The 18,185-nt window shown below is 40.1% G+C and overlaps 1 protein-coding gene across 2 annotated transcripts in view; it reads right to left on the bottom strand.

Moving 5' to 3' along the window:
- The window catches only part of GALNT8 (polypeptide N-acetylgalactosaminyltransferase 8), a 51,580-nt gene that overhangs the window by 13,558 nt on the left and 19,837 nt on the right, over positions 1 to 18,185 (bottom strand). For both annotated transcript variants that reach the window (XR_013928913.1, XM_080392138.1), the window contains 9 exons: positions 15,213 to 15,510; positions 12,324 to 12,490; positions 11,089 to 11,272; positions 9,732 to 9,929; positions 6,771 to 6,885; positions 3,670 to 3,855; positions 2,044 to 2,181; positions 1,121 to 1,216; positions 407 to 574 (listed from right to left, as the gene is read on the bottom strand). Coding sequence is in view for 1 of the 2 variants with exons in the window: in XM_080392138.1 (XP_080248264.1) it covers positions 407 to 574; positions 1,121 to 1,216; positions 2,044 to 2,181; positions 3,670 to 3,855; positions 6,771 to 6,885; positions 9,732 to 9,929; positions 11,089 to 11,272; positions 12,324 to 12,490; positions 15,213 to 15,510 (1,550 nt within the window). In the remaining variant the exon portion in view is untranslated. The remainder of the gene's footprint in view (positions 1 to 406; positions 575 to 1,120; positions 1,217 to 2,043; positions 2,182 to 3,669; positions 3,856 to 6,770; positions 6,886 to 9,731; positions 9,930 to 11,088; positions 11,273 to 12,323; positions 12,491 to 15,212; positions 15,511 to 18,185) is intronic.

Here is an 18,185-nt window from a genome sequence, read left to right as displayed (position 1 = left end):
ACAGGTAGTAGAGAGAGTTCACAATATATAGTCAGATCCTCAAAAGTAGCAGAGGCACCTAGGCTTGCACATTCCCTGCCTGTGAGCTAAACCGTGGTAACTGAGTGTTTTCAGTTAGCCCAGGTGAAAATTAAAAGGCTTAAACCAGCTGATTCCACCCAGACAGACAGTGAGAAGTGGTTAAATTCTGGTAACTCAGCTTCAGTTGTGTGGCCATCCCCTCATTCTTAACATCACACATCCCTGAAGACTCAATCATCTTCACTATCACTCTTGCAGTGGCACCTGCAAGTCTTGAAATTGAGGCAACATTATTCAGAAGCACACTGCTTTGCAAGGGAAGTGTCTAAGGATTCATTATAATGGGAAAGCTTATTGAAACGTGGGGGTACAGAAATCTACCTACCTGCGTAAAATCCCAGTGCAAGTTCAGACTTTTATTCACAGCTGTGTCACATTGCTCTAAAACTGGCAGGTCCCCATTCCCAGGGTCTATTAGGCATCTATCAGCTGTATTCCGTCTGGCACGTAAACCTCCTACATACATTTCTCCAGTGCTGTGATAAAAGATGTGCTAAAAGAGAAGGCGACACCACTGTCAGTGAATTGAGATATCAGGGAAATATCATCAGCAGATGGTGGCATACAGTTCCAAAACTGTTACAGAGAGATATCAGCATCCACTGACCTCTCAGTAATTAAACCAGGATGAATTTGACCCTATACAACATCTTTCTGCTTTCAAATGATAAAAAGCAAGATTGAATGATAACCCTTAGCTTCCCTCCTACTGGAAGAACAGGCAGTGATGTGTGAGGAAGAGCTCCACCTCTCTCCCGTTCATCTCAGTGATCTTCTGTTAATCATCAAGATTAGTCAGTATCAACATGAGGTCTCACAATTTTTTGCAAGGCTAAACCAAAAGCCTTAGTTTAATGCATTTAGATCTCCATGGGAACCTGCTCATTGGGGAGTAGAATTTAATTAAATAAAGGTTAATATTCCCCTTTAGATAGTACGGAGATAATAGTTTTGAAGTGCCTAATTCATGGCCCTGTGGAGTCTTGAAAGGAACAGTTAGAAACAGCTCATATGTGAAGATCCGATCACTTTTCATTACCTGTGATGAGTATGCATGACAAGGATACATAATTGGTGTGTTTCCAGGGACGGGGCCTTGATCAATACAGATGTCTTCTTTCAACGTGTTTTTCATCTGCAGAATAAACCAGGAAATTTACCGTGAGGAACAGCAATCCTGTTTTCAGCTTCTCACCACTAATTTTAGAAACTGTCCTGAGAGCAAGGCTACTTTACTCTGAGCTCTGCATTAAATCGTGAAGTGGAAGATACAATATAGGTTTAGAAAATAAATCTCTAGCTTACTTTTGTAGAAATGATTCATCACTGCAAAAGTCAAAAGCAAATCTAAGGTCCTTCAAAGACTCATCAACATCGTGCCATGTAGCAAACATGTCAGACATCACCACACAACTCCAAACAGGTGAGTACTACTGTCCAGCTCCAGCAAGGTACACAAGCTTAGGTCTAGAAAATGTCTACCTATATTAAGAAGCCACTGCAGCCTGATGATTTCTCTCTTTTGCAAATAGTGGCCTGACTTCCAATGTATTACATGCTATCTTGATTCTTGTCTGCATGCTTTCCAAATTATCCTGATAATCTCTACAGAAAAAAAATCCATGCTATTCCATTGAAAAATTCAGGCCCTTACAAGAAGATATCGATCCATTCTTGTTGGTCAATAGATGAGTTTTGCATGCAGTAAAGAAATGCGTGTTAAGCACAAACTACTGTTGTGCTCCTATCAATACACACACACACTAAACACAGTTTAGAAGTTCTAGGCTGACAATGAAATATGGAAAAGATTTTAGAAAACTTTACTCTCTAGAGAGACATGTAAAAGTCTTCTTTAATTTTCTAGGAAAATATATCATAATCAGCAAAACAGTGTTCACCATTCTGCGTAGCAGTAGAGCTAATGAGTAGCATATTTCAAAAAATAGACTCAATACTTACTGTTCCATAGCCAACAATGTTGGGAAGAAATATTAAATTAGGGTAAATGTTTTTTATGTACCAGTCAAAGCCTTTACAGTTCAGTTTTTTCCTTAGCTGTTTTCTGGAAGAAACGTCTCCAAAGTCTATTCCAGGATTCTGCAAGAATACCATATTTAATTCCAGAACATTAAGGTGACCTGAGATTTCTCCATATTACCTATTCGTAACCTTAAAAATATATTTTAAAGTTAATTTTAAAAAAATAACTATATTTTCTAAACTTCAGAATTTGAGAACATTTTGCCTAGAAGTGTCAATAAATTACTGAAAAACTAACATGTTATAACTTGGTAAATATAAAGAATATCAAAGTTAGATACAGCTGGGAAGTAGTTTTCCTATTTCATACTGACAAAAAGAAACCAGCTCAAAGTGAAAAATAAGACACAGCTTGTTACCAACCTTCGTTGGACCAATAGTCTGTTGGCTGTGACACTCATCTCATATGGGAACAATCAAGATTCAAACTATTCTTTCCAAGACTGTGTAACTTGTCATACAAAATGTAACGGCTCCAGCAGGAAAGTTTGACAGAGGTCAGTCAAACAGGAACTTACACCGTCTTTAAGCAGTTCACTAAAAGCAGTCTGTGACCTGAAGAAGTTAGGTCAGGAATTTCAAATAGTCAAACCAGTTTTGGATGACTAGCATTTTCCAATGAAAAATTCCAAATATTTACTGTAAAAGTTAATTAATGGGGAAGTGTATTGTTCTGATTTTACACTACATCACTGTATATTTAAGTTTCTTTAATACCTATGCAAGAAAACACAAGAAGGTGGGAGGCTATTCTTCCTTTGTTAAAGAAAGATTCATAAATCCACTGAAGTACAGGCTGGGAAAATTCATACTTTTTTTTTTTTTTTTATTAACTGAAGTTACCAATACTCAAAAGACCTGGTCCTGACACTTCCAGTGTCTTCAATAGTTTGTGCAGGAGAAAAATTAAAACCATATTCAGAAGTACTGAAGTTAATCAAAAGGAGAAAAAACCCTGTCATTTAAAGAACTTAGATTACTGTTATTAAAAGAAAGTTCTTAATTCCCTGGTATTACCATTTTTCAGCCTTCCAAGGATGCTATAAGACTTTCCCCTTTTTCTTCCAGAAAAAAAAAAAAAAAAAAAAAAAAAAAAAAGCAGAACTTTGTGCTGCAGGGAGGACAGCTCACTTAATAAAAGTCGTAGAGTATGTGATGAAAAGTAATTGAATTCTCTGTTTAAAGTTTGATTTTGCTTATTGAAAAGGGACACCCAGATCACTCAAGACATGTTTTTTCATGCAAATTTAAGAATATTCTAGATAAAATACTCCCTACTTTCCCTAAAAAAGTTAAAATATATGTTAAACAATTTAATTTTATATTCTTTAAGCTAGGCATCAGCTCTTGGTCTAAGCTGAAGAGGAACATATCTATGATCATGGCTCTTGGGTGCCATATATATAAATAACTATTAATATATCAATATTAATTTTTTTTTTCACAATGAGTTTTATAACCACACTGTGCCTTTTTTGCGTGTGACCATATGCTCTTATTTTAGACTCTGGATTCCAATTTGAAACAACAGAGAAACACTGTCACCTCAATTGGAAGATTCCATGCAAAGTAGACCATGTACTTGTAGTCATCCATCCACACTTCAGCTACACGCAAGGCATTGCGCTTCATTGCGACGTTCAGATTCAGCAAGTAAGGCTTGTGAGCTCTTTCCACGTGACCGACTCTTGAACAGGGCAGTACCTCTACTCTACCTCCACACTGCCAGGCCTAGGTCAAGAAAACACTTTGTAGTAAAGCCTATTTATTCAAATTATTTGTACTTTGTGTTGAAGTGCTCCCATTTCTGTTCCCCCCACACCTTCACCAGATAAACCGGCATGCCCTCAACATTCAAAGCTTTATTTCCTGGCCTGAGTGAATGAAAATAATTTTTCAATGCCTTTCATTTTTACTGTGTGTAGCCCTATAACATAGGTCCAGGAAACTAAAGGCATGTTCTTTCTTCTTTTTTTTTTTTACCATTAACAAAACTGCTCACCAGTTTCCTATGACAAGGCACTCAGATCAGTTGCATAGATGCACCAAGACAAACTGGTACATACCTCCAACCAATCTCACTAGGAGATAGACTACTAGATAATGTGGTGGTTATGGGCCTAAATCCTTAAGAAGCAGTGACATTGCCCAGGACACAGCAAGAGCAAAACTGGTCCTGCAAAATCTTACACATTAGGGAAAACTCAAGAGAAAGAAAAAATCCAGCGGATTCCTGGAAAATGTCTACATGGAATTCAGAAAGATACCTAAGTAGCCCACAACCAATGCTTCAAAAGTACAGAAGGTCCAGAACAAACACACCCAACTTGACTGTACATGAACCAGTGTAAGCGTGGAAGCTCTACAAAAGGCAAGCAGGCTACGCAGAACTGAATTCAAGCTGGCAAGTCCACAGGGCACTGCACAATGTAGATTTATTGTCCTAATTTAGGGATCACCACACCGTGCTCCATTATGTCTTTCACATGCTCACATTAAATTTTCCAGGACTGGCAGCTGGCTAAATAAAAAGATGAGAGGATGCTTGCTTGCTAACCAAGCATGTTTGACACAGGAAACCCTCAAGATGGAAATAAACAGAGATTTTTAATACTATTTTTACAGTCAATTTTCAGAGCAGTTTTGTGTTTTAACTGAACCGATTCTCCATTATTTTCACCTCCAGCATTTATGTAAATAAGAATAGAATAGACATACATTGCCACCACTGTGAACAGTGCAGAGCAATAAGGAATAAAATTTAAATGTTTTTTCAAGCAACAGAACTGAAATATTAATTCACAACCTGCCTCACAAGACATGAGGTGATGATGTGACATTTCTGTCTCATAAACTGAATCTGAAGACGGGGTCTTTGGCCATGTCTGCCATGAGTAAGTAATGGAGAAATGTCTCAACATCTCCAGTATAGTATCACCCAAGTTAGTACATCCGCGTGACTCGGTGTGGTGCCTCACAGGCAGCGGCTTTGTTTAACATAGCATTTAGCATGTTTGGAAGACAGTTGTTATATTTCCTCTTGATTGTCTTTTCTACAAATCAAACCCCCTTGTTTAGGCCTATTTTTACTATAATGTCACATATTGCCAGAACTCTATTTGTTCTCTTTCCTTTCCTTCAGATTATTCAATCACTTCATATATTTCCTGATGTATGGTCCCAGAATTCAAAACGCAACTCCAGAAGAGAACTTGGTGGTAGAAGAGAAGGATCATCAATGCCATCATTTCCCATCCAGCTGCATGGCCATGTTGACTCGTACAAAGTTTGTTACACCCAGTTCTTTTCCAGCTGGATGTGTCCCCCAGCCTACACCTCCATAGCTGTTTATTCCTCATGTTTCTCCTAAATACCGTTGGTTTTCTTTTTTGCATAAAGCATGCTACCCTGTTACAGAAAAAAACCCTAGACTTATTTGACATTTGTTCAGAAAAAATTACATTGTCTGTGTTATCTTTTATGTGCTTAGTACTAGATATCAGAACCAAAAATAAAAAGTTGTGTGAGATGAGAAATGCCCATACTGGACCAACAATATATCTAGCCCAGTATTCTGTATCCCACTGTGACTGCAAACTTATTCCTGGGGAGGGTTAAGAACAAGCCAAGTACGTATGTTATCTCTAACAACCCCCAATTATTTTGAGGTCAGAGGATTTTCTGCATATTCTTGTGATTCACTTTTTTTTAACTCTGAGTAGGTTTTTCTTCCGTAACTGTTCTGTCTCCCCAAAAATGACTGCAAGCTTTTAAGACCCACAATACATTTGGAAGGAGCTCTGCTCCTGGCCTGTTGGGCTGGTCTGCTGTTGGAAGAATGAAGTAACTCCTGCTCATGTTTGTTTTGAAACTAGTTCTTGACTTCTTTCAAAGCCCCTCTTTTTCATATTTACAGAGAAAAATCAAACCCTTTTCTCCTAGACATTTAAGTCTTCCTAACACGTTTATATTTCTCACATCTCTATAAAGAAGAAAAAGTATAGTAGGACAACAATTTATTATTTTTTTTTTACATTTTTTTTCTTCTCAGGTCTTCCAGAATATCTCCAACAACCATTACTTTTAAAAAAAAAGTTATCGATAGAATTTTTAGTGCTCCCAAATGTTCCTTAATGCCTAAAGACACTCCAGAAAAAACTATTCTAGAAGAAAAACAAAAAGGGGGAAAAAAAGCCTCCATTCTTGATTTGAAGACATCCAAAATTGAAGAACACATACTTTTTAGGGCAGAAAGACCTCTTTCTGCTTTTGTTTGTTTGGGTTTTTTCCCCCCAACACATAACTTCATTTAGCTTGAGCTTATGTTTTTTCATCCGCTGAGCCAAGACGCTTATAGCTTAAATTTCTGCAGAGAACCACATCTTGCAAGATTCTGTATTTCCTCACTGAATTAGGTTTTTGTGTCAGAAGTCAAGATCCTTAAGAAGTATCAACAAAAGCCTGCTGATGAGCTTTAAACACTTCTGGAAATCTATCGCTCCTCTTTGGTACCCAAAATAAACCTGAGTTGTTCTAAAATATTAACCCATGCTTTGGACAATAAGCAGCAGCCTGAGTGCTTTCAAAAAAAAAATCACATACTAATTTTCACTGTCTTTCAGAAAAAAATGAAAAAATAGGCTTACCCTCAGGCCAAGTTCCACATTTTCTCCTCCATATATGTACATTCCACTGTCCAGTACACCAATCTCACCCAGAAATTTCCTATCTGCAGCAAGAATCCCCATTATAGATGGGCTTCTGGAGAACCAAACAAGTAAAATTATAAAGAAGCAACAATGATTGAAATAAAGTCAATTAGCCATCAATCACATCTTGAACTTCCAGAAGGATTCCAATTGTATCCAAGAAAAACAGATTTAATTCAGGACATGTGGAACAACATTAAAGACTCAAGACGACAGCAAATAAACTTGATCAATGGCCAAAAGAGCATTATTTGGTGCTTTTAAAATAATTAGATCTATTTTGACAGACGATGTAATGACAATTTTCACGTGTTTAAAACAAGAAGAAAGAAATCAGGTTAAACTGTAGCAAGGAAGAATTAAGTTGGACATTATGAAATCTTACCTAACATTACAGAAACTTAAACACTAAAGCCCTTTGCCAATGGAAATTTTGGAATCACTGTCAACTGAGGTTTTGAAAAAGATGAGATGACTGTCTGTCAGGACCAGTTCCATTGTAGATTAATCCATCCTAGGGGCGGGGGAAAGGGGACTGAAAAGGAATTTGGTGCTTTTCTGATGTACCCATTCTCTGACCAAACCCACTTCTATTTTCCCTGGTCTGAGAATTGTGGACACCCCACCATGAAACATTCTTTAACCTGCATTTGGCTTGTTTTCATTCCATTCTCCTGCCCAAACGATTAACACACACTATATAATGTTTTAAACACATACAAGTGCCAATCTCACCCATAGTTCTTTATCTAGGGGTCTGTGCAGCCTTATCTCCAACGCTTGTCTACCATGTGTAGTAGTATACAAATGAAGAAAACTGCCATCTCATCTCACAAGCACAGGACATTATTTTCAAATGTTTTCACAGCACTTTTCATCCTCAGGATCTACACAGTAAATTTTAAAGCCCTTTATATAAATAAGGATGGTGGGTTAACCTTGGCTGGCTGCCACCAGGTGCCCAGGAAACCACTCTCTCGTTCCCTCTTCTCAGCAAGAAAGGGGAAAATAAGATGAAAAACCTCATCAATTAAGATAAGGATCAGGAGGTTGGTGAGCAGTTACCATCACGAGCCAAATAGACTCAATTAGGGGAATACTACTTTATTGCCAATTAAAACTGGAGGAGGGTAGCGAGAGAGACAAAACTAAATTTAAACCACCTTCCCTCTATTCCCCCTTCTTTCCAGGTTAGACTTCATTCCTGACTCTTCTACCTCCTCCCCCTGCCCTAAGCAGGGCATGGGGATGGAAAATGGGGGTTCTAGTCAGTTCATAACACTTCATCTCTGCCACTCTTTCCTCCTCACACTTCTTCCTGCTTTAGTGTGGGGTCCTCCTATGGGATGCAGTTCTTCAAGAACTGCTCCAGAACGGGTCCTTTTCCACTGGGTACCGTTACTCAGAAGACTGTTCCAGCATGGGTCCCACACAGGCTGCAGTTCTCACCAGAAAAACTGCTCCTGTCTGAGCTTTTCTCCACAGGCTGCAGCTCCTGCCCGGAGCCTGCTCCAACATGGGCTTTCCGCAGATTGCATCTTCCTTCAGGGCATATCCACCTGCTCTGATGTGGGGTCCTCTGTGGGCTGCAGTGTGGATATCCACACCACTCTGGGGTCCTCCATCGGCTGTCATGTCAATATCTGCTCTGGCATGGCCCTCCACAGGCTGCCATGTGGATATCTGGCTGGCATGGTCCTCCACATGCTGCAGGGGGGCAATATGCTTCATCATGGTCTTCTCTACAGGCTGCAGGGAAATCTCTGCTCCATCACCTGGACCACCTTCTCCACCTCCTTCTTCAGGGCCGTTTCTCTCATATTTCTTCCTCATTCCTCTCACCCACAGCTACTGCGCAGCATTTTTTACCCTATTTCAAATATGTTGTTGCAGAAGCAACACCAGCGTTGCTGGTTGGCTCAGCTTTGGCCAGCACCGTGTACATTTAGGAGCCAGCTGGAACAGGCTGTATTCAACATGCGGGCAACCCCTCAGGTCTTCTTACAGAAGCCACTCCTGCAGCCTTCCCCACTACCAAAACCCTGCCACATAAACCCAATAAAATAAGATAGGACTAGAAAAGAATGCTTACTATATCACATCTCTTTTAAGGGTTTCTTTTTCATATTGGTTGATGGCTAAGGGATAGTCAGCAACATCTGACATCCTTGTAGAACAAGGAAACAAATAATTCTATATATTCAGCACAAGATAGTTGCTGGTATCATAGTACCAGCAACCATCTTGTGTTGAATACATCAACTAATCTGAGCAACCAAGGAAGGTCTCAGGAACAGAAGCAGATATATTGGATCCTAAGCCCAGCAGTAAGGGGTCACTTTAGGTATAATGCCTGTGTGCATTGTGTTCATGTCTTTTTCTTGCTTTTGTGAGATACAAAGTGATAAGGGTTGAAAAAGACTGCCCAAGATCACTGTAATCATATGTCACTGCAGCATCTCCAAAGAAAGAACTGTACAACTTGAACCTGTTTGAGTCCTCACAGCTCAGGCATGCAACTGTCCAGCAAAGTTGTGAGATTCACTCCATATTGTTGGACAAGCATGGAGAAGGGCCACAATTCATCTTGTACAGTCAATAAATATTGCTACCACACTACTAGCTAAGGAACATAAGACAGAAAAATCAATGACTTGGGGATTGCCTGAAAATCCAACAGCAGGATCAGCACGGGGCAGATTCTGGAATACAACCTTGCAACTGCTGTACTGAGATTTTCAGAGCTGTTAAAGAACTCACACTTCCAAAGCAACTATCTAGATATAGTGTGCTTTGTAGGTATCTATCCCACCACCTATGAAACATCTTCTTCCCTCTGCTAGCTCTATGTTGGATATCACGTATCTTGGCTCACTCTCAGACACTATTCATACTTACTGGATTGGAGCCATTTCATCTTCCAGAGCATACCATTCGGCTGGTAAATCTTCATAGAGGCACCAGAGTGCCCAGTCAAATCCATCAGCAGCCACTCCATACTGAAGGAGCTCAAAGTCAGCAAAACGAATATTGTCAAATACCGGTGATACTATAACAGTACGATCTTCTTTCAGTCGAGACAGAATAGGTTCAGCCCTACCAAAGTTAACAAACAGAGTCTATTTGGCTTGAAAAAGTGGGAATTTAATGAACAGCACTAAACTTTACCACCTGCTTCTAAAACTGGATTAGCTACTTTAAGTCATTGACTTTGGCCCCTACAAAAAGCTCTGTGCCAGCTTTGGAGTGATAGTAACCCAAATTGCTGATGCCATGGCACAATTCTCCCTTCCATTAGGCTGCTTCTGCATTTTGACTGTCACTAATCAAAACAACCTTAAGTTCCACGCTTAACTTGCTGGGTTAATTGCTACCTGGGTCTGTTTCCTAAGTGCTCCAGACTTCACTATCTGCATGAATAGACAAGAAGGGAAAAGGAAGGAGACCCTGAGGCATGCCGTAAACCATGACGTTTATCATTCACCATCTTTCCCCTGTGCCTTGATGGCACAGCTGCTCTATAAGGGAAGGGGTGTGACTCATCAATGAACCCCTACGATAGAGGAAGGCTCAGAGAAGACAGGCAAGGATGATGTGCTCATGAAGCTGGAGAAGAACTAGGGAATGACCACAGCTATTGTAAAAGAAGCTGAAATTATCCCAACACCAATGGGACCAAAGAGTGGCCTTTGTTGCAGAAAAATGGCAGTATCAATTGAGTGGGTCAACTGGTTATCTGCATGGCCTTCCTAAAATGATTAATAGAAAGTATTACCTTTCTGAGCCAGCCAGACCAACACAGGGGAAGTGTGTATGTGGCTCAGCCCAACTTAGAGGGTAAAAACTGAATACTCAGAAAAATTAACTTTGAAGAGAACACTTGAGTTGGCTTTAACCCATGTATTCTTTCCCAGCAACTTTCCCAGTATTTGGACAGTGAGCATAGAGAAAGTGGTAATGTGAATCCTGTTGTATTACGATTCAACTGTATATGCAACCTCTATATTGTGCTTGTGTTGTGATTTCAGTAGATTGGTGTATCACCCTTCTAAACCAAAATCCCATGTATCTTCAAATAAGTAAATTTAGTATTAAAACATTAAACCCTCCTCATGTGAAACATCCAAAAGAACCTGGTCAGAGGGTATTGGAATCTGTCAGAGAGAGTCTTTTTGCTGGACCCCAACTGCCGTTATGACTAAAAAAACTGACCTTATCTTTCCCCAGTTTCCCCCCCCAGTCTTCATAGTCTTACCATGCCGTGTTCACTTCAATATGGGCATCCAAAATTGCAACAACATCTGCAGTTGATGCCTCCCAGCCAGAAATCCGGGCTTGTGTTAGACCTTTTGTTTCCTGATGTCTGACGATCTTCAGCAGTCCAGGATGCTTTGCATTGTAATTTTTGATGTGTGTTTCCAAAGTTCCTTTCAGATCATCTAAAACCAGCCCCCATATTTTAATGATCAAAAAAAATATTTTAATCAATATTAAGAAATGGAAAAGATTATGTAGGTGATGGCTTCCTAGCTTGTCCCAGTTCCAGACTGAAAACCGGTTTGTTCTTTGCAATAGAACGGGTAGAGTTATTCAGGTAATCATGAATTCAAGAGGCTTATTTTTAAAACCAGCTTTCATTCCAGGAGTTCAATTAAGTACCTAAATTTCATTTACATATAGTGCTATTGTATGGCTTCTAAACTGTACACAAATATGTCAATATGTAGAAACTTCAGACATTTTGTGCCATAACAGCAACCAATTAGCTGTCTTAATGCAGTAATTTCTGAGTGTATTTTCTACCACGTGGAAAGGAAAAGAGAAAATGTGAAATGCTCTCATAAGAGCTGTAGGCATGCCAACTCCCTCAACAAAGGAAAAACTAGTGTCAAGGAGAAGGAATAGAAAGTTGGGACCTCTTAGCCTCGTTTGGGAAATTCATTTAAACTCTTGCTCCACCCAAATGGACATGTTTTTCTAGCAACCTCAAAGCCTTAGCAAAATGAGAAATCGAACATCTCATCAGGCAATGCAAAAAACCAAGGGCACCCTTAAGATCAGGGGCATGACCGTTTCTTACAGATGATTTTACAGTGCTTTGCTCAGCTCAATTTTAAGAGCAATAATGCACCCACTGCTTCCCCTGGGAGTATTTTCCACAACCCAAGACACCACTCTTCAATGAGTTATTTCAGATACCTACAGAGATAGTTTTCATAGCACACCCTTACTTCGGTACTGTGCATAATGAGCCAGTAATGATACTCTCCCACTTCAAATTTTAACTTTTTCACATATTTGAAAAACATAACCCTGTTCCTTATTAGATGACACTTTTCAGACGATTCAAGTGTTTGGGTTTTTTCTGTACTCAATTTACTTCTTAATTTTGAGCTGTCTACTCTGTGGTCACCCAAAAGGCCACCAACATTCATCAAACACAATAATGGCATAAATTAGCAAGACTCCTGCCTTGTCTGGGTCACTTACCATTTGAACTGTAATCATCTACCAAGATGATTTCTTTCAATAAATGAGAAGGTGTTCGGTTAATGATACTAGTAATTGCACGTAAGATAACTGACAATGCTTCATTCACAAATATAAGCACAACGCTGAGTGTTGGAAGGTCTTTTGGATATGTTTTCATTTTACAGCTGTAATAGAACACAAACAACTTTAGCACAGTTTCTAAAGAAAGTCAGAGAGCAAGGCAGCTGCAAGAAGGCAGAATGGGGATGCTGGACTTAAAACATACAGTGAAAATCAGCATAAGAGTGGAAGAAAAGGAATTCCCAAATCCAAGTTTCATTATTCATTTGAGTTGCATTATGTATGTATATAAACCATTGGGGTATAGTTAAAATTTCTGTTTAAACAAGAAGAACAATTACTGTTTCTCAATCCAAAACAGTTATAAAATATTGAAACTAAAGAATACAGTTAACTCAGCCAGTGATGAGGCTGTGGATATATGTGGATCTTACGAGGCAGTATGAGTGAATTTTAGCTTTTTGCGTTTACAGGAGATGACATTGAACTAACTTGACATCAGGCAAAAGCAAATTAGATAATAATCCCTTTGTATATGCAATGAAGAAGAACAAAGTAGGTCTAGCTATACTTAGAAACCGATATGTGAGAAGGATTCCCTTGGACAAGGGATCTCTTTAGAAATTCTTAAGTGTTTAAGAAATCCTTCTTACAGAGTAAACCAGACCTGTGGAACTCCATGCTCCCCCAGAATAAATTGTTCCCAGTACTGTAAGAAGTTTGTTTTGTGCTGTTTGAACACTTCTGGAACTCTTGCTTACAGTCAAAAGATTATTTTTTTAACTCTGTATTTGGGATACTTGTCAGCTCTGCTAATTAATATCTTGGCAACTGGGCAGATGATGAGGACTGGGTCTTCTATATAGTGCTAAGCACTAACTCTCTCTAGAGCAGAAAACAGAGCATAGCTGGATTCTCAGGCATGATCATTCTCTCCCCTTAGAAAAGCATGAAAGCAATACTCAGATCGCAGGAGTTGTGTAGCTACATAATGCAGCTCTCCACAAGACAGGCTCATGCTCCAGGTAGACCCCTACAGCGGCAGCTGTGCACAAATGGAATGCATTTTTATTGGAATTTCTCCATTAGCTTCATTAGCCATTAGCACAAGAGCCTGAGTGTATATCTGCAAAAAGTGGTCCGTGCAAATATATCTTTATGATGTATTTGTATTTCTTTATGATGCCAAGCAGAAGGGTGCCAGGCACCACACCCATTCTTTGGGACCATGCAGACTCATCATGCACTTCCTCCAGCCACCTCTGTGGTGGCTGCTCCAGACAGTTCTCCAAAACTATCCCCCAGCAGAGGGGGGATCGTTCAGCTTGGGGCTGCCTCAGGAAGACTGTCTCACCACTGCACAAGGTCCACCTCCCTTGACCTTCTCCTTCTCTGCCACACTGCCCCTCAGACACCCACAGTCAAGGGCAAATTATTGCTCCCTTGGAACCAGCAATGGTTCCAGCTGGAACCAGCTCCACCCAAGTGGACCACCACCCATTAGGACCCAGGTGCAAAACCTGCTCTTTACATCTTCCAGAGGGCTGCCAGTAAGACAACTCCCCTTTCCCCAAGTGTGACATTGTCAACTCACGCCCAGTTTGCAATCCTTTCTGACCTCCACATCCTTTTCTGAAATGCGCCATCAAATTTAGTACGAGTGATCATAAGTACAAAGGTGTAGGCTTGCAGTATATCAGTGATGTTCTTCCATGTTTATACCAGTTCGTTCCTGTAAAGCTTACTCATCTTTTGCAAGAGATCATATACCTCATCATACTATATAGTCAAAAAAAGCACTTGCTTTTTTAACAGATACTTGTTCCTAATGAGGTTTTTTAATGGTTACTTATATCAGCTCCCATAGTACCAGCAGTCTGCTTAAAAAATACTATTTATTGGCTTCAAGAACCAGCTAAATTCTGGAAAAATCCCTTAAGCTTCCTCTTATGAAGTGGACTGCTTACCTACATCTTAATCCTCTAGTTGTTTGCCCTACTATATTTTCCATGTAGTTAATCCTCAGACTCTTTGACAACTTCAGAGGGAAACAGAGCAAATAAGGCGGTAAGGAAGCTCACAAGGTCACCAGTCCATGGAGGCTGCGCCTATAATACTAAAGATAAAGCGCCAGGGATTCAGCTCAGGGGCTGAATCTTGCCTCACCCTTCACGGGACTCGTTGGCCCATAATTAGTTCCAGCCAACTCTCCTGTTTTATATCTAATCATCTTTTACTAAGCAGTATAGGTATCCCCCACTTACGATCTGCAGCATAGCTAAGAAAACCAGGCATTTTGTAAACCTCTGTACTTTTTAACAATATAGGCATTTACTTATTCATTGATTGCATTTCGAGGGTTTTCCAAAGGGGTGCGTGTGTGTTTAAAAAAACACCACTTTGGATATCTCAGCATATAAGAGGCTTACATAAGACGATGTAAAAATAAGAGAAAGCATGCTTCAGATGTCCTCCCTTGGGGCTTCAACAGAATGCAAACAGACCAGAAGGTATCATATCTTCTGAATATTATGGTTTGTTTTCCTGCTTTTTACTGACAGTTAGAAGTCCTGTATCACTTATAATGTTAAGTTTATATTCTTTTTCTTAAGTGACTTTTCTGCACTGTGACTTCACAGTCTTTGGAGTATTGCAAGTCTGAAAAAGATCTGGAAGAGAATTACAGGAAAAAAAAAACCAACCAACTAAACAAACAGCACAAGTTGATATCTATTAATAGATCATTTTAACTCAGCCCAAAGCAATGTGGATCCCTTTCCTTTTTATTTCATGTCTCCTTGTGAATATAGAGGGCTTATACTGCACCTGGGAGATCTGGTGTCTCTGATAGGTCGATCCAGAGGTAGATGGTCACTGAGATAAACATTATATCCATAACTTAAGAAGAGATTCTGTGCAACAGTTTGCTCCTCTTCCCTTAAATCTGCACCCCACTGTTTGAACAAAGGTGAGTCTGGGTACAGTAAACGGTGTACAATCTTGTTTTTCTCCTTTGCATTATCAGCTTTGCGAACTTCAGCTTTGTGTGACTTGGAGTTCACTTGCAGTTTCAGATGATGTTCTATTTGGTTTATATTTTCATGGAATGCTTCCACTGATTTTGCTGATTGAAAATAGAAGACTGTTGATTATAGTAGCAATTGAGAACACTCTCCTTCATTTTAACTGAGCCAAATTCTACTTATGACACTGCAGGTCAAGAGACCCATGAAGTTACAGCTATATTGATACTCACATAAGAGTAGCATCAGACCCTCCCTCCTACAAAAGAAGAGTTTTTAAACATCATTTCACAATACCCTGCATCAGATTCTGCTCTTAATTGCACAAGTGCAGAACAAGGGACACTACACTGGCGTCAATGGAGAAATCTGGGAGTAGAGGCAACACACAAATTGTTAACTCAGGCCCAAATCATCTTTATGATGTTATGCTTGTGTTACATTAATGTATTAATGATCCATGATGGGGTTCTCATCCATGTCAGGTTGTTGATACCATATTTATCTTGAAGGTAAATACAGTAAATGAGCTCCTTGCCATCTCCTTTGATAAGCTTACAGGAATCTTTTGATTTCTTCTCAGAAAGATTTGAACAGTGTGAACCCTAGTCTCTCACAATATTGTGTCAGATAGCCTTTGTGAGATTGTTTAGGACATGTTGCTCTTATCATACAATAAATGAGTCCTTCGTAGCACCTTCTGAAAAGCTTGTTTTCAGTTTTGACTTCTGCTCTGCCAGAAAGCTTTGAACAGGGTGAATCCTAATTTCTCAAGCTCTTGTTAAGTTCACAGTATTGGACTGTGCCATATAAAAAAGGCACAGAAAACCTGTGTGAGTTAAAGCTTTCTACGATTAAATTACTGTGTTGGTGAATGAGGGGTGAGGACTGGATATTGTTTAAACTCAAGGAGGACTTCTGACATTGCCTCACAACATCCTCATGCACAAGATGAGGGAGTACACAACTTGCAAGTAGATAGCAAGCAGATAGCAAGGGGAACTGAACTTCCAAAATCAAAGGGTTGTGACCAGTGGCACAAAGTCAAGACAGAGACCAGTCACTAGTGGTGTACCCCAGGAGTCAATACTGGTTTCATTACTGTTTTAATATGGTCATGATGACCTCTAAAATGGGGCAAAGTGCACCCACATTTAGTCTGTGTATGATACCAAACTGCAAGGAATGGCTGACACACCAGAAAGTCCTGCTGCCATTCAGAGGGATCTGAGGAGGCTGGAGAAAATAGGCCAACAGGAACCTCATGAAGTTCAAAATGGGCAGGACCCCATGGACCAGCACCAGATGAAAAGCAGCTTTGCTGAAAAGGACCTGGGGGTCCTGGTGGGTGGACACCAAGCTGAACATGAGCCAACAGTACCCTGGGCTGCATTAAGAGCATTTCCAGCAGGTCAAGGAAGGTGATCCTTCCCCTCTGCTCAGCTCTGGTGAGGCCACACCTGGAGTACTGTGTCCACTTCTGGGCTCCCCAGTACAAGAGAGACATGGACGTACCAGAGCAAATCCTACAAAGAGCCACTAAGATGATCATCTATTTTACAAGGAGAAACTGAAAGAACCCGAGAAGACCTAGGAGGGATGTGTGTGTACTATTGATGCATATAAATATCTTACAAGGAGGGCTAACAAAGACAGAAGAATCTCTTCCTGGTGCCCAGTGAAAGGACAAGAGGCAGTGGGCACAAACTGAAGTACAGGGAATTCCATTTAAACATAAGATTTTTTTAATTTTCTTTTTTAACTGCTGGAATGACAAAAAGCCGGAACAGGTAAACCAGATAGGTTGTTAACTCTCCATCCCTAGAGATATTCAGACCTCAACTGGATGATGTCCTGGACAACCTGCTCTAGCTAATCATGCTTCAAGCAGGGGAATTAGTAAGACAGACCATCTCCAGAGGTACCTTCCAACCTCAACTATTAGGTGATTCTGTGACTAAGTATTGAAGTGAAGACTTCAGCTTTCTTTCAAATGGCTCTACAATAACTTTAAAAAGTGTCTCACTATTGATGTCCATGAGAGCAGCTGCCACTGAAGATGTTGTCAGCAATAACAGTGACATTATGGGATATTGGTGCTTGGGATATGGGATATTAAACTTGACCAAGCTGCATAGGGAAGATTGATCACCACATTCAAGGGTGCCCTAAGTGCCATTTCAAACACCTAGTTTCAGGCTTGGTTTCTTCTTCTGTTCTACATAGCGTGCCCCTAGCTGTAATATGAGATGTGGACAACGTGACAGTCAAATCAATGTCAGCCAGCAGAGTTCTGGCTGCTGTAGCCCTCCTATGACTGCTGTGAGGTGATGAGGTTCAAACAACGTGAAAAAGAGAGAAATGAAGGGGTACAAAGGAAATAGAGAAGTGGATTCTTCAGCCCTTATTCAGATGGCTCTGTTGTGCCCACTTCCCAACAATCCAATCTACAACAGATACCTGAAAACAAGGTAAAAATCCACAAACCTCCCTGTGAGAAAGGAAAAGCTCTTTTTAAATTAACATGGCTCATATACAAGTACATCTGCTGGGATGCTGTTGGTCTTCCACTGTCAAGGGATGAGAGAAACAGCCCTGCTAACAGATTTCAGCTAATACTGCTTAGGAACACTCTCCAGTTGAGCAGGTGGTGCAGAGTTCATTGTCTTTTCCCCACAGCAACTGTGTTGTGTTTGTGATCAAGGCACACAGAGGAAAAAGACAGAGTGAGATACAGTTCCCCTTGTTGCTCACCCACACAGCAGCGGCTGAGGAA

This window comes from Falco punctatus (assembly GCF_963210335.1).
Source record: "Falco punctatus genome assembly, chromosome: 6".
NCBI lineage: Eukaryota > Metazoa > Chordata > Aves > Falconiformes > Falconidae > Falco > Falco punctatus.
This window is presented reverse-complemented; position numbering and strand designations above follow the sequence as displayed.